This window comes from Ctenopharyngodon idella, chromosome 7 (assembly GCF_019924925.1).
Source record: "Ctenopharyngodon idella isolate HZGC_01 chromosome 7, HZGC01, whole genome shotgun sequence".
In the NCBI taxonomy this organism is placed as follows: Eukaryota; Metazoa; Chordata; class Actinopteri; order Cypriniformes; family Xenocyprididae; genus Ctenopharyngodon; species Ctenopharyngodon idella.
In genome coordinates this window covers 49,808,491-49,825,383 of record NC_067226.1, presented here as the reverse complement: position 1 = coordinate 49,825,383, position 16,893 = coordinate 49,808,491, and the positions used below count along the sequence as shown (strand labels likewise).

The 16,893-nt window shown below is 40.6% G+C and overlaps 1 protein-coding gene and 1 long non-coding RNA gene across 11 annotated transcripts in view; one reads left to right on the top strand and one right to left on the bottom strand.

The window, feature by feature from the left end:
- Positions 1-16,125, bottom strand: part of LOC127515913 (butyrophilin subfamily 1 member A1-like) — a 29,870-nt gene extending 13,745 nt beyond the window's left edge. For 2 of the 10 annotated variants that reach the window (XM_051900073.1, XM_051900075.1), the window contains exons 1-5: positions 15,778-16,125; positions 15,611-15,664; positions 12,793-13,155; positions 5,507-5,800; positions 4,600-4,710 (exon numbers count right to left, since the gene is read on the bottom strand). In XM_051900073.1, the coding sequence (XP_051756033.1) occupies positions 4,600-4,710; positions 5,507-5,800; positions 12,793-13,155; positions 15,611-15,662 (820 nt within the window). In that variant the 5' untranslated portion in view covers positions 15,663-15,664; positions 15,778-16,125. Of the gene's footprint in view, positions 1-1,572; positions 2,884-3,030; positions 3,073-3,751; positions 3,794-4,599; positions 4,711-5,506; positions 5,801-6,547; positions 8,497-12,792; positions 13,156-15,610; positions 15,665-15,777 lie in introns of those variants that run through there. The other 8 variants (XM_051900077.1, XM_051900076.1, XM_051900078.1 and 5 more) reach the window with 8 other exon arrangements.
- LOC127515920 (uncharacterized) overlaps positions 2,203-16,893 on the top strand; it is a 29,302-nt gene continuing 14,611 nt past the window's right edge. Inside the window, exon 1 of the long non-coding RNA XR_007930884.1 lies at positions 2,203-2,349. This is a non-coding gene — a long non-coding RNA (uncharacterized LOC127515920). The remainder of the gene's footprint in view (positions 2,350-16,893) is intronic.

Sequence of the window (16,893 nt, the reverse complement as noted above, 5' to 3'; positions counted from 1 at the left end):
CAGCTCTTAGAGAAAATGGTGTCATTATCTTAAGTAAATTCAGTATTGATTCATTCAGTTGTAAGACTCAATAGTTATTAATTTAGTTAATTTATCTATATCAGCACTGAGTAAACAGTGATGTCATCATCCAGCTCAGTTCAGTTTGCATACAATGGTGTCAGTGCAGGCAGATCAAAACACTGTTGAATATCAAATGTCAAGTGTCCCCAACTAAGCAAGCCAGAGGCGACAGCGGCAAGGAACCCAAACTCCAACAGGTGACATCAGGTGGCAAGCAGGTGTTAAAATGGAGAAAAAAACCTTGGGAGAAACCAGGCTCAGGGGGGCCAGTTCTCCTCTGGCCAACAGCGAACAGTGCTTCATTATGATTCAGGCAGCTATCATAGTCATAGTAAAACAACAACAACAACAACATCAAAACAGCAATGACAGAAGAAAGACTTATTCTGACACGCAATGTCAATCGAAAGTGTCGTAGTGAGGGAGTAGAACTTTTCCTACATCATAAGGGATTTTGTGTCCTGAAAAAGCTTAAGCAAACCTTTGTAAGTTAGCCCCCATGATCTGATTGCATTTTCAGCATGATAAAAAAGCGTTCAGAAAGGAACATTTTTGTATATTTTCGTATGAAATTATAAAACCGAGTGAAATGTTGTATATGAGAGCTTTATTGCATTTATTTCTGCAAAACAAAAGGCTGATTTGATAGGAAGATGGAGTTGATATAAGCAGTAGTTCCAAGTACTGTAAGTAGCCTGTACAAATAGTTCAGGCTATGTGCCAATATTCATGCAGTGATATTTATATTTTATAACAGACATATAGGTTTGGATGTTTTGGTAATGGCATTTATTCATGCAAAATAAAAGGCTGATAGCTTGCGCTTTGTGATTAAGAAGATTGAGTGAATGTAGGTTATAGTTCTGGAGGATGAAGGGCCCCCTCAAGAGGTAAAGCCCAGGGGCCTCTTATAGTATTAATGTGGCCCTGCCGAGCTCACAGCAAGGGAATTATGAATTATAATATCTTTGTGAGGGAACGCAAAAGATTTGAAAAAAAAAATTCCTCCCATCCCAATTTTTTTCCACCACCAGATCTGTTTAGGGGCTCCATACATGTATGACTATCGTGCATCTGGTCCTAAATAAAGCAACACAAATTTCTGTAAAGTGACACCACAAAATCAGTCATTTTGATAGCAAAAAAAAACAAAAAAATCAAAACCCTGGTGGGACTGACATATGAATGAAAATACTTCAGTAAACCACACTTGATTTTATGCTGTTATGAGTGTCATAGTATGTCATTTATGTTGATATTAAATCAATCTGATTGTGTCTCTTATTTACAGCTACAGAATGGCACAGAAAGCAGAGAGCGCCGTCTAGAGACAGGTAAGGGAACATTCATCTCTGTTATGTTTTGATTCTGAGAACATTTACACCTACAGGAAATTATTTTTTTTCTATAGATGTGCTGCTAAAACAGTTTCCTCCATGTGTCTTTTGTTTTTGATTACTTTGAGAATCTTGTTGTGTGGAATCACCCTCATCTCTATCAGACGTTACATTTCAGATCATTGTGTTTTTATTAAATGAACACGAACATCAATCAACATGAAATTCAATGATCAGTTACAGTGTTTTATAAAAGAAAAGTAAGAAACCAAATTACTACAATGATCTGTTAAATATCAGAAGTATTTGGTCAAGGCACACTTAGAAATTTTTTATCAAACATTTTACACATCATGTTTCTTGATCAATATACAGTTAAAAAAAAAAAAAAAAAGTACAAATATTTTCTGAGCTTCACATTTTGGGACCTTTTATCTTAAAGGGAATTAAGGCTTTTGTATCTCATGTAATGCTGAAGATTTGCATTTACATTTATTCATTAGCAGAGGCTTTTATCAAAGTGACTTACAAATGAGGAACATCACAAGTAGTTTGTCACAAGATCCAACAATATTCATGATACACAATTCCAAGTCTAAAGTAGGACCACAGATTAGGACACAGATTAGGGTAGAAATTAAATGCATGAAAGTAAAAAAGTATAGTTATAGTATTGTTCCTTTGTTTCTGGTTGTGTGTTAGTAACAGTGAGGATGAAGAACTCTTCAATATGTGAGGACTGTAAAAACACTTCTTCATCTCTGTTCTCAGACACTAGATGAATGTGGGAAAGAAGAGTTTGCAATCAGACTTACATCTGGAATAAGAGGGAAAGACATCAGTGTAAATATCACATGCTTCATTCTGTTTGAACACACTGGATTGGTCAGTCAGGCGTCTGAGCTGTTATCCAGTAAAGGTTGACTGGACTCTACAGGTGATTCTACAGGTTTTGGACAATCTAGAATTTTAAGCGGAGTCTCTTCACCTACACCTGGATTAAACAGAGGAACGACTGATCCAGTGAATCTGGTGCTCATGGTCAGGAGATGTTTCCTCTCTTTGACATTGTAAAATGACAGCTGACCGTCATCATAATCTAACAGAACTCCCAGTTGTTCAGGTCTCGGTGTCAGCGGGAGTTTAACTGGTGGATCAGAGTTTGTGTAAAAGCCATTAGGACCGTCTGAACACAGAAACCAGATACCGTTTGATGGAGTTAAAGCAGATTTGTCTTTTGAACGAAAACTTCCATGTTTCACCACACCAATTAACCAGTAGTTTTTAGGAGCTGTATTTTCTTGAGCCAATGAAACCTCCCAATAGTGACGTCCAGATGTAAATCTTTGAGCTCCAAATGCACATAATTCATACGGAAATCCCTCTCCAGTGTGATTATAATCTGGACCATCTCTCACTGTTTTACAGTCCTTAGAAACCGTCAGATCTGGATGTAAATGCTCACGGTCAATAGAGATCTGATCTGTGAAGAAAATAATGCAACAATTATTAATACACTTCAACTTGTGTGTGAGATCAAATTTACAAATATGTGCATATATGACTAAATATGATGAAATGCATATATAACTGAGATTATGAAATACATGGATACATAATGATGTCATACCTGCATGTTTCCTCAGTTCTTCTATATTTACGTCTCCCACAACTGAAATGAAAAATAATTTGAGACTTTAGAGAAAGAAATCTAGACTGTAATTGGGAACATCTAGAGTTATGATCAATATATAACAGGAATGATTAGTTTTATCAACTTTTATTCACTGTTAATTTGAATGAAGCTGTATATATTGTTATGTTCACACTATGTTCTGGTACACTCTTAAAAGAAATCACATGTATTGTGTCTGCAACACTTTGTAAAATATACAGTGGAGTCCAAAAGTCTGAGACACTGACAATCTGGATACAACAATTAGGATTTTAAAATCTTAATTTTTTTTAAAGACTATGACATAAATAATCTTTATGAAGAAGGTAAGATCTTTTTCCAGTGAAGCACAAGATGCTCTTCATGCTGATAAAATAATTTATGAAAGATGTTATGAAATTATAAAAATACAATATTAAAGCAGTTTCACTGGTGCTCTCAGACTTCTGGATGTCACTGTGTGAATTAATCTGGTACAGAAATACCTGACTATATATTGTTTTTGCTGTGTAATTTTTACAAGACGGCTGACAATTTGGTATAAGAAATGCACAAGACAACAATGCCAGGTTATTTTTAGTGTGTGTGTGTGTGTGTGTGTGTGTCACACCGTCTGTGATTATCAAGTGTTCATGAAGGTGTGTATGCATATAAATGCATATATGTCATAACCTACCTGTATCTTTCTTCAGTTCTTCTGTATTTGTGTGTCTCGCTGCTTAATTGAAGAACAAATAATTTAAGGTTTTAGAGAAAGAAAACTACAGCTGTAATTGTGGTAATATATTCAGTAATATATTCATTTGCTGGAAATGTGTTTTAACAAACATTATTTAATGTGATGGTGGGAGTGTCAAGGCAAATGATTCTGCTATAATTCTACACTGGCAGTTTCCCAGATTAAAGTTATACTTTGGATTGTATTCACATTATGTTCTGGTACAAGATTTCTGCTACAACATGAACATGAGCATTTATATGATGTTTAGTGGATTCAGATATTATTGCTCTTAGTTTTTCAAATGCAAATGTCTGCTATAATCTTCATTCAAACAATCTGTTATATCTTAAAGTTCCTCGAGTTCGAACAGAGCTAGGGAAAAAAGGCTTTAAATACAATGCTTCTACTGCTGGAAATACCTTACAAAACATCTTAAAGCTGACTATGCTTCCATCACTAAATGAGTTTAAGTTACTTTCAACAGATTATGTGTTTTATCCTTTGGTAAATTGCTGTTGTGATCCTTGATTGTATTTTTCTGTCTTGATGCGTATTTGTATGTTTGTTATTGTTGTTGCTTTCTTGGCCAGGTCACTCTTGTAAAAGAGATTTTAATCTCAATGAGTTTTTTTTTTAAACTTGATTAAATAAAGAATGAATGAAAATTGCTGATATTACAGTGATTTACTTTTATTAAATGTTTTCTTCCCTGAAAGAAAAAACATATCAACACATACAGACAAAATACCTTCATAAAAACCTTTTGAAGATAAAGTCATTTAAATCTTTTAACCAGACTGTACCTGTTAGTTTGTGTCTGTTTTTGTACAGGATCAGCCCAACCAAACCCAGAAGAGCACAAATGAGAAGGGTGAAGAAAAGAGCCTTCCATGGATCTGATGGATCTGATGAATCTGAGAAAGAGAAACCAGATCAGTCTAAACACCTTCAAAATATATAAATCAATTACAGTAAAGCAGAACAATCTTTTTTTTTTTTTAAACTTTGTAATCATAAAAAATTTCATTTACAATCCATTTTTCTGAAACAGGGTTGAATACAAAATGTGATGGGATTAGATTTTTTTTTCTTTAATTGGATTAGAAGGATTGATGACATCAAAGAAAGACCAACAACCACATTCTATAACCGAACTCACACCCATAAATTTTCAGGACTCACAACCACATTCTCGGAAAACCTGTGCTGTGTGAACGGAAACGGACTGGACAGCTAGTTGTCTGTCACTCATACAGAGCGAGAGAGATGCTCTGCACTGCACAAACGCAGGTTTTCATGTGTGGTTTCTCTTTCAGTAACTTGCAGTGACGCAGACATGAGCTATGTGTCGTCTAAAGGTTTTAGATCCAGTTACGGTTCTGCTGCTGTTTGTTAATGAAGATTTGCTGGATGAACTCGATCGGACTCTTGTCATATGAAAAAGGGATAAGATTTTCAGTTTTATGGACACCGCCATCTTGGATATTACTTTGGTCACTGTCACTATGGTTACTGGTTAGAGAATACGGGCTTGACTCCTGTTGCATGTTCATACAGACAGTACTTGAGATGTTACTGCAAGTCGCTGTGTTAACAGGACATTTCGAGACTCACACGTTTAAGTAAATCCCAAATCCTAAAAACTGAGAGTGTGATCATAGCCTTTGTTTGAATATCTACAAACAACTTTGTTCTAAGATGTTTTCTGACCTGAAGAGATGATGGCTTGTATGTTCAATCTTCCTTCTTTTAACTCTCCAGTCTTGAGAGACACTGAACATGAGACCAGTTGAGCGTCCGAGTGAGAGACGACCGTCCAGCTGTGGACTGAGAACATCTCATCTGCTCCACGACTGCGAGATGCTCCTCCAGGACGGAGAACCGTTCTCTCATCTGACATCCACATGATGTTCGGCTCTGGATACCAGCCGCTGGACCTACAGCTGAAGTTCACACGTCCATCATCCAGAGGCTGTGGAAACAGGACAGGAGCAGATCCTACAGCTGGAAGAGGAGAGAAAGATGTTCAGATGTTTTCCCAACACTGTGCAAGTATATTTTTAATTTATTTAGATAAATGCATCTCTAGTGCTCCAATGGAGGCTGCTTCCCGGCTAACATATTTTTATTCTAAGAACGTTTTCCAAACATTCTGTTTTGGTTAAGGAAACCTTAAAATGTCCAGTTTCCTTAATGTTAACAGAACATCATTTAAAGGTTAGTTTGATGTTCCTGAAACATTCTTTCAACTTAATTTTTATTAACAACTCAACATTCTTCACAGCAAAATCCTCAGTGTTAAATGAACACTACTTAATGTCTATATGGGTCCAATCTACTTTGTTAAAGTAACACTGAAGCAACTGACGTTAACTAGATAATTAATGGATTAAAGGTTGACTGTATTTCTGTCACACGTCTACAGAAATTCTTATTGAGAATTAAGATTTTTTTTATTGAATGTTTCATTTGAAGTCAAGGCAAGGCAAGTTTATTTATATAGCACTTTTCATACACATTGGTAATTCAGAGTGCTTTCATAGAAAAGGAGTTAAGATAATCATAAAATAATTGCAACATATACATAAGAAATATAAATATCATGCATAGGATATGAAAATAACAATCATATTTAACTAAAGGCTGTCTGAATCAATCTCTATCTCTTACTAAGTTCAGGGCACCCCTGTCTGAATATAAGAGTCAGAGAGCTTCATTTTGTGTAACCAGGCTTAGTAGTGTCTTTCCTACCCCTTCATGGAGTGGAGTATCCCCACACGTTCTGCTTTGTTGGCTTCCAGTGTCTTTCCAACGCATTATTGGAGTAGAGTATCCATCACACCGTCTGCCTCTTATGGCTTCCGGTGCTACACCAGCCTGTGACCTCAGACCTGGTGTCTTACACTCACATCTCAGTGTGTAAACCCACTGTCTGAAGACAAATCAGGAAAGCTTGTGCCGTGGATAGAGCACTTTAGTGAGTTACACAGTTCAAACAGCACCATCTGATATGAAACTTTAAACTAACCTACAAGACTATCCACTTCAAAATTTCTTAGATGCAGAACTAGAGCTAGACGAGGTAATAACCAGGGCTAGGCAGAAGGAAAGCCGCTGGGACTGATGAAATATCAGATGAGCTTCTCCAAGCTGGAATAGAACCCCTATCCTGCCATCTCCATCAACTCATTCTGAAGTGCTGGCACTCTAAACATGTTCCCCAAGTTTTCAAAGATCCAAAGATCACTACCCTCTATAACAAATGGGATCATGGAGACTGTGATGATTACTGAGGAATATCACAGCTGTGTGTTACAGGGAAAGTCCTGACCAGCGTCATATTGACTCGCCTTCATCAGTTAATTGAGTTAATATATCCTGAGTCTCAGTGTGGCTTCTGACCCAACCACTCTACAACAGACATGATTTTAGCTGTGGGACAGTTACAAGGAAAATCAAGAGAACAGAATCATCCACTCTACCTTGCTTTTGTTGATCTGACTGAAGCTTTTGACACAATCGGCTCAAAATCAAGCTCTTTTTATATAGTCCTGCAAAAGGCTGGCTGCCCACCCACCCCTTTATCACTTAAATCCTTTCATAATGGAATGGAAGGCTGTGAATTTCCTATAAATTGAGGTGTGAAACAATGCTGTGTCCTTGCTCCAGCCCTCTTCGGCATTTATTTGTATGTATTCAAGACTGCCTTTGAGAAATTGGATAATTACACTGGAATTACTCTTTTGACTAGGGATGATGGAAACTTCTTCAGTCTATCACGTTTCAGAGCAAGAACAAAAACACAAGAGTTTGTTTTCAGAGAACTTCACCAGAGGAGCTGCAGACTCTGCTCGACTGTTTCTCATGCTCATGTGATGTTTTTGGGCTCACAATCAGCTTGAAAAAGTTAAAAATTTAGTTCTAAATGATGTGGAAAAGTTCACTTATCTTGGATCTATAGTTGTTACAGTACAGAAGGGACAGAGACTGTAGATGGCAGAGATGGTAGTTTATTGAGACAACAGCAGAGTAAACAGACGTGCAGGTGAGTATCATGTGACTTGGCAGGTGAATGGTGAGATGAGGATGAGTGATACTGTCCTTTGTGTTGAATAGATGGAGACCAGGGAAGACGATGGAAGATGAACAACGCAGATGACTGGAGACACTCACACACAGACTGGGAACACGAGGAGAGACTTGGAGACGCTGGAGACAGGTAAGTAGATCGCTGGGAGTCCTTGAGGTAAGCATGTAGGTACGTCTAGATGCGAACGAGACCGGACAGTGACTGAGTGTGTGTGAGCGTCTTAAGTAGTGGTGGTGATGAGTGTGCTGATGAGGTGCAGGTGCATGTGATCAGTATTCCGGAGATGGAGTGCGTTGTGATTAGTGGGTGTTGGAGCCTGGCTTGTCTGTGACAGTACCCCCCCCTCCATGGCCCGCTCCTGAGGGCCGAGGACCCCGACGTGGGGCAGGTCTGTCGGGATGTGCTGCGTGGAAGGTGTGAAGCAGGTTGGGATTGAGTATGTCGTTTCTGGGGACCCAAGAGCGCTCCTCTGGGCCGTAGCCCTCCCAGTCCACCAAGTATTCTAGTTGACCACCACGGCGCCGGGAGTCCAAGATCTCACGCACCTCGTAGGCTGCACCGTCGTCCAGGATGAGTGGAAGGGGGGGTTCGGCTGCTGCTACGCCAGGCTCTGTGGAGAGAGGAACAGAAGGGTGGTGAGGCTTAAGTAGAGACACGTGGAAAGTGGGATGAATGCGATATTGTGGTGGAAGCTGGAGCTGGTACGTGACTGGGTTGACCTGCTTGGTGATGGTGAATGGGCCAATGAACCTTGGACTCAGCTTCCAGCAGGGCAGACGCAGCCTGATGTCCCTGGTTGACAGTCAGTCCTGCTGTCCAGGTTGGTAGGCAGGGGCATTGGAGCGGTGAAGGTCGGCTGCCATCCTGTGTCTGCTCAGGGCCCGCTGAAGCTGATGATGTGCCGAGTCCCAGACCCTCTCGCTCTCTCGGAACCAGTAGTCGACAGATGGAACGTCCGATGGTTCCCCTGACCAGGGGAACAGTGGGGGTTGGTAACCGAGCACGCACTGGAACGGGGTGAGTCCTGTAGATGGTTGGCGCAGGGAGTTTTGTGCGTACTCGGCCCAACCCAGGTACTGGTTCCAAGAGTCCTGGTGGCCGTGACAGAAGGTACGGAGGAAGCGACCAATCTCCTAGATCTTCCTTTCCGTCTGCCCGTTCGACTGGGGATGGTAGCCGGATGTCAGACTGACGGTCACACCTAGGAGCGAGAAGAATGCTCTCCATACACGGGAAACGAATTGAGGTCCTCTATCCGAGACGATGTCTTCAGGGATACCGTAGTATCTGAATATGTGGTTAAACATGAGTTCGGCGGTTTGCATAGCAGTGGGTAGTCCAGTTAGGAGGATCAGACGCACGGACTTGGAGAATCTGTCCACTATGACGAGGATGCAGGTATAGTTGTTGGAGGCTGGGAGATCCATGATAAAGTCGACTCCTAGGTGTGACCAGGGTCAGTTTGGAACGGGCAGAGGAAGAAGCTTGCTGGCCGGAAGGTGACGAGGGCTCTTCGGGATGGCGCATTCCTTACATCCCTGCACGTACCTTCTGACGTCAGATGCCATGTTTGGCCACCAGAAGCGTTCCTTCAGCAACGAGAGGGTTTCATTGACCCCCGGGTGGCCAGTGCCTAGTGACGTGTGGGCAGTGTGGATGAGTGGAGTGCGCTGTGCTCTGGTGGTGTATTGCAAGCCTGGTGGACAACCCGACGGAGTGTTGGCAGAGGCATTGGAGGAGGGCAAGGTCTCCTCAGACCAGGAGATAGGGCTGACGATGAGGGTTTCAGGAAGGATGGGTTCTGGTTCCTCGGGTCTTTCCTCTGGAGCATGCAAGCGTGACAGGGCATCGGCCTTGACGTTCTTGGCACCGGGACAGTAGGAGATGGTGAAATCAAAGCGGGTGAAGAACAACGCCCAGCGTGCTTGTCTGGGGTTTAGTCTCTTTGCAGCTCGGAGGTACTCAAGGTTCTTATGGTCGGTAAGTATGAGGAAGGGGTGTTTGGCTCCCTCCAACCAATGCCTCCACTCTTCGAGGGCCAGCTTGATGGCGAGTAGCTCCCTGTTGCCGATGTCGTAGTTGATCTCCACCGGGTTGAGCTTGCGGGAGAAGAAGGCACATGGATGGAGTCTACTTGGTGTCCCCTGCTGCTGAGATAGCACCGCTCCAACTCCGGTGGTGGAAGCGTCCACTTCCACGATGAAAGGCAGGTCGGGATCAGGGTGCATGAGGAGTGGAGCGGTGGTGAAGGCTTCTTTTAAGGTGTTGAACGCGGTGGTGGCAGCTGGAGTCCAGGACAGAGACTTGGGCTTGTGACGGAGTAGGTTGGTGAGTGGACCGGTGATGGAGCTGTAATTCCTGATGAAATGGCGGTAGAAATTGGCGAAGCCGAGGAATCGTTGGAGTTCTTTGATGGTTGATGGAGTTGGTCAGTTCTGGATGGCATCCACCTTCCTCTCGTCCATCCGGATGCCACTGCTGTCGATGTTGTAGCCAAGGAACTGCACTGAGGGCTGGTGGAAGGAGCACTTTTCAGCTTTAAGGAAGAGGTGGTACTCCCTCAGGCGTTTCAGGACCTCCACAACGTGGTGGCGATGTTCGGCCAAGCTCCGGGAGTAGATGAGGATATCATCGATGTACACCAAGACGAACTTGTGGAGGAACTCCCGGAGCACCTCGTGGATGAAGTCCTGGAATACGGATGGGGCGTTGACCAGGCCATACAGCATAACAAGGTATTCATAGTCCGGATGAGGTTGTAGGCGCTGCGGAGGTCCAACTTGGTGAAGACAGTGGCACCACGGAGATGTTCCAGGGCAGCTGGGACGAGAGGAAGGGTGAGCGATGTGGAATAGCGACTGGCCTTGGTGTTCTTCAAGACACGACTGCATACGAGTGGCGAAGCGGATGGAGAGTTGGATAAACCGTTCGGGCCCGATGGAATCCTCGTATGCAGCAAGATGCAACCGCACTCGAGGGTCCAGACCTTGACGGTAGGTGGTTATCAGAGCCTGCTTGTTCCAGCCGCTTGAAGCAGCTAGCGTTCTGAATTGCAAAGCATAATCATTCACAGACATTGATCCTTGTTTTAAATTATATAGTTTCTCACCAATAGAGGAGTCAGTGGCAGGCTTTCCGAAGACTTCCCGGAAATGGGCGACGAAACCAGAGTAAGAACGAGTGATAGGATTATTCTGGGACCAAATGGAATCGGCCCATTGCAGTGCTTTGCCTTGTAACTGTGAAATTATGAACGCTACCTTGGAGGTATCCGTGGGGTAATAGTGCGGTTGCATCTCCAGGACCAGCGCGCATTGCAGGAGGAATCCGCTGCAATCCTCCGCCGATCCAGAGTAGGGCGCTGGTTTGGCCATGGGACTGGCGTGCATGGGTGGTGAAGGAGTGGTGGCTGTGTTGACGGACGTGATCGCTGGTGGAGGTGAAGGAGGGTTGACAGTGAGCGCTCGGCGCAGGGCGTCAACGAGCTCCTGAAAGGGATCCGGGTGGCTCATGCTGTTGTCTCGCGGTCTTGGTCCGGTCTTCTGTTACAGTACAGAAGGGACAGAGACTGTAGATGGCAGAGATGGTAGTTTATTGAGACAACAGCAGAGTAAACAGATGTGCAGGTGAGTATCAAGTGACTTGGCAGGTGAATGGTGAGATGAGGATGAGTGATACTGTCCTTTGTGTTGAATAGATGGAGACCAGGGAAGACGATGGAAGATGAACAACGCAGATGACTGGAGACACTCACACACAGACTGGGAACACGAGGAGAGACTTGGAGACGCTGGAGACAGGTAAGTAGATCGCTGGGAGTCCTTGAGGTAAGCATGTAGGTACGTCTAGATGCGAACGAAGACCGGACAGTGACTGAGTGTGTGTGAGCGTCTTAAGTAGTGGTGGTGATGAGTGTGCTGATGAGGTGCAGGTGCGTGTGATCAGTATTCCGGAGATGGAGTGCGTTGTGATTGGTGGGTGTTGGAGCCTGGCATGTCTGTGACAATAGTGACCCGTAATACCACCCTAGACGATGAGATTTCAATCAGGTTGGGGAAAGCAGCCTCTACTTTTGGGCGTTTGACAAATTGTGTGTAGCAGAATAAGCATCTATCTGTCTGCACCAAAGTAAGAGTGTATGAAGCATGTGTTCTGAGCATCCTGAATGCGGAACAGGTATCAAGAGAGTCAGCTAAGTGCTTTTCACACTAGATGCCTCAGGTTAATACTTGGTAAGAATTGGAGGGATAAAATGTCAAATGAAGATCTTTTTAAAGTGACAAAAATTGAACCACTTTCCTCCTGCCTAAAATTCATTAGTCTTAGATAGGCTGGTCATGTTACCAGAATGTCCCCCTTCAGCATTCCCTAACACAATTCTGCACAGTGTGCTCAAGAAGGGGGCCCATACTGTTGGAAGGTCTAAACTGAGGTATAAAGATACATGAAAAGATTTCAGATAGATTTCAGCATACCAACCAACTCCTGGACCCATCTATACAAAGGAAAGTCTCAAGACCATACTAACAACCTCCAGCAGCTAAAAGATCATCGCCTGAAATCCAACTTACAAACATGATCTATGCTATCCAATAAATGTCTATGGCTTATTTATTACTGCATTTTCGCTCACGACTGAAGCATGCCATCATCATGAGAGAACCTTGCCAGAACATTAGCCAAACTTATGAGAATGTTCCCTGTTAGCTGAGTTGACCATTTCTTTGGAAAATTATGGCAGCATTCTGCTGCAAAAAATGGGTTTGATATTCCATTTATTACAGAGTTAGATTAGTAGAAATCTGGAGAAAAGCCTACTCATGCAAAAGAAAAAAAAATAGGTGAACTATTCCTTTATTGAGGTGTAGATCCGTAAAAACATAATGAATTGTAGTTTTTGACTCACCAGTCACTTTGAGAACTATCTCTTCACTGCCATATGTACTTTCTCCACTCACATAACAGTGAAATACACCTTCATCCTGAACTGTGAGTTTCTCCAGCCGTAGAGAGACGTCTCCATCCTTCAGTCCACCAGACTGATCGGACCACAGAGTCAGTGAGGTTCGATTCCTGTACGATTCTTCCTGGACGTCCTGGATCTTCCCATGCTGATAGAAGAGAACAGGGTTGCTGAACTGGTCATGACGGTACCAGCGGATCTCCAGAGCTTCAGCGTTCTCAGGAGGAGTGATCCAGCAGGGCACAGTGACTGTGGACCCGACATGAGCCACTGTCTGATCACGAGGAACCACAACACTGAACGAGACTGTGAGACACAGAAAGACACACATAATTAAATATATGCATTATATACTGTATTTATTTGCTATATTTACTCGTCACAGTGAATCTGTAGCATATGTTTTTTCCTGAAAAAATAAAATAAATAAGACTTAAGCTGCGGTCACATTAGCGAATCGATATTTCAGGGAAATTTTGCATGCAAAAAGTCCATAGCGATGTATGAAGCACAGCTCACACAGAAGTCACTTTCAAACCAAGCAGCTTTCTGTTGGTCATCGTGGAGAATTCAAATGCAACACTTGAATACGAGTGAAATCTGCTTGCGGAACTTTTTCGCCCTAACGTGAAACTCCCGATGTGTGATTCCTGTTGGAATGACTAAATTTCACTGCAAAATTTCTCAGAGCAACGGTAATATTCATTAACATCGGCTTTAAATATTACTGAACAACTGGTCATTGATCCCTACTTAAAATTGACAGTAAAATAAAATTATACAAATTAACAGCTGGTATTCTAACTTTTACAGTGTATTAAATATCTTGTATGTTGTGTTATTTAAATGCTATTTATACATATTTTTGTTTGTGGAAGATTTTTTAAATGTCCTCATAATGTTGGGAGAAAATGTTCTTAAAACAACATCCTTTAAACATTTAGAATGACCACTAACTTCAAATGAATAAGGTTTTGTGTGCTGTTTTAAAAGAACATCCTTGGAACGTGGGAAAGTTTAGTAGCCTGTCCCATAGTTATTGTTCCTACCTTTCTTTTAAATTTATGTAAAGGTTATGCAAGTGTTAGAATTAAACATTTTCAAAACAATATTCATGAAATCACCACATATTATCTTAATCCAATTTTTTATGTCAGCTATGCATTCCATTAATTTTGTGAATTGGTAAGTTTAATACAGAGAAAAAATATAGAGCTGAGTATCATCAGCGTAACAGTGAAAACTAACGCCATGCTTCCTAATGATATCTCCCAAGGGTAGCATGTACAGAGTGAACAGCAACGGTCCTAGTACTGAGCCTTGTGGTACTCCATATTGAACTTGTGATCGATATGACATCTCTTCGTTTACTACTACAAACTGATAACGGTCAGATAAGTATGTTTTGAACCATGACAGTGCAATTCCACTAATGCCAACATAATTTTCGAGTCTATTTAAAAGAATATTGTGGTCAATAGTGTCAAATGCTGCACTAAGATCCAGTAACACTAATAGAGAGATACAACCACGATCTGATGATAAGAGCAAATCATTAGTAACTCTAATGAGAGCAGTCTCAGTACTATGGTACAGTCTAAATCCTGACTGGAAATCCTCACAGATACCATTTCTTTCTAAAAAGGAACATAGCTGTGATGAAACTGCCTTTTCTAGTATCTTTGACAGAAAAGCTATGGAGTTTTGTCCTCTGTAAAGGACATTATATTTTAGCGAATTTCTCTGAGATCTTACATGTCACAGTTTTAAGTCTGGATGTCCTGTAAAGACACATTCAGGGCTTTTGAGATACCAAATGTTCAGAGGTTTCACCATGACCACTCTCTCTCCTTGGTCTTTAAAAATGTCTGACATTAATTTACTGATCAAATTTAACACCCTTAATATGATAATATTTTGTTATTATCATTTACATCTGACTAATTTTCAAATTGTTTGTCATAAAATCAACATCTCAGGAAAATGTCATGGGGTTTCAAATCAAAATATGACTTTCTGTTACAAAACAGGACATCGATTTTATGCATGTCCGCTGTAGAGGACAACAGGATTTAAATCATGTTTATCAGGCATTTTGGGAGACACAAGTGGGATAATCCTATGAAATATTAGATATTATTACACTTCTTTTTTCATTACATGTTGCTCCAAGAACACATTAATATGCAAATTAGATACGGCATGTAGATACATTGTATACGTATAATGGAGAAAGGAAAAAAAAAAAAAAAAAACATTTATGGCCATTTTACACACATTGCATAAAGCAAATTGGTTTATCAAATCATTCTGTTGTATCTTTCATAACATATTGAGAATCATCTTTATACAAAGTTTGGTATAAAAAATCCTGAAACCTAAAAATTGATTGGTGATTAAAAAAAAAATCCCATTGTTTTTGCCTTTTCATGTCTATTCATGTCTTATTTTATTTTTTAAAAACCGATCCTGGTGTCCACTACAGAAGACATAGCATAACATATGAATAAACTATCATTTTTTTCAAAATTTTTATCCTTTATTTTTCTTAGGCTCTAAACAATGTAATGACAAAAAAAATACTAAATACACAAAACTTTTTTCCTGGTAGTCAGGAGGATATCCTATAGAACGTGTTCACGGATATGAATTAGGCCTACTCCATAAATATGAACATTTGTTGATATATCAGGAATGAATGACTGAATGAATGTTTTGAATATATGCCATAAAACTGAATGAAATCCAAACTTTTTCTTACCAGAAGTCTCTATGAAGAGATTCACAAGTAAAGCTATAAAAATCGACAACATTCCTGTGAAAATACAGAGAGACTCAAATAAAACAAACTCTGAAGGATTCATTTCCAGAAACACACGAGCGATATAATAAATCAGACTGTCGTATGCAATGAGGAAACAAACTCACCGACAAAAGACTCGTCTGTTAAATCACAGTAATCTGGTTTGTTTAGATGAATATGTGCTTATAGACGCGTTCAACACAATAAAAGAGTCAAATATAAACGTAAAACAGGCTAGATGAAAATCAGAATCTTTCAAAAGCGCACCTGACGTTCCTCCTGTTTTTCACTTAAGTTGGCCGCATATTCACAGATTCGAATTTCCCTAGTCAATAACTCCTGAGCTAAACGCTGTTACTACACAAATAACACCTCTTTTCTATCGTAGTAATGTAGAGAGGCAGCTACAACCCAAATTTCCTCAAAATCAGCTTTCCTCCGCGGTGGACAAAATACATAAGTCTCTATGTGCGGACGACTGAGAGACAGATTCCAAGGGACCGTCTGCAAAGTGCAAAACCCGAAAAGCGAATACTACAAAAACAGTCAATAACTTCACTGTAATACACTGTACTGTCACCAAATTCAGCTCACACATCACTGATGTTCTGATAGTTATACTACAACACTTATTTGGGGGAAATGTCTTTTTGTATTACAATGAAGTTATTGAATATAATTTCCATAATAGTCAAGTTATGGAATTATTTTCATATGAAAAAAAAAAATCTTAAAAATGATACAATAACTATCAGAACATCAGAGATGTGTGAGCTGAATTTGGTGACAGTACACTGTATTACAGTGAAGTTATTGAATTTAATTTCCATAATGGTCAAGTTATTGATTTTTTTTTTTTTTTTTCATTATGAAAAATCATAAAAATTATACAAAAAGACATTTCCCCCAAATAAGTGTTGTAGTATAACTATCAGAACATCAGTGATGTGTGAGCTGAATTTGGTGACAGTACAGTGTATTACAGTGAAGTTATTGACTGTTTTTGTTTTTGAAATTTGGGTTGTAGCTGCCTCTACATTACTACGATAGAAAAGAGGTGTTATTTGTGTAGTAACAGCGTTTAGCTCAGGAGTTATTGACTAGGGAAATTCGAATCTGTGAATATCACAACGTGATCCCTCAATATAACAGACGTCAGCATATAATGAGTAACACTTCATATTCTGTAATTCTCATAGATGTGTTTTGTATAATAATGAATGAACATGCATATGTGTTTT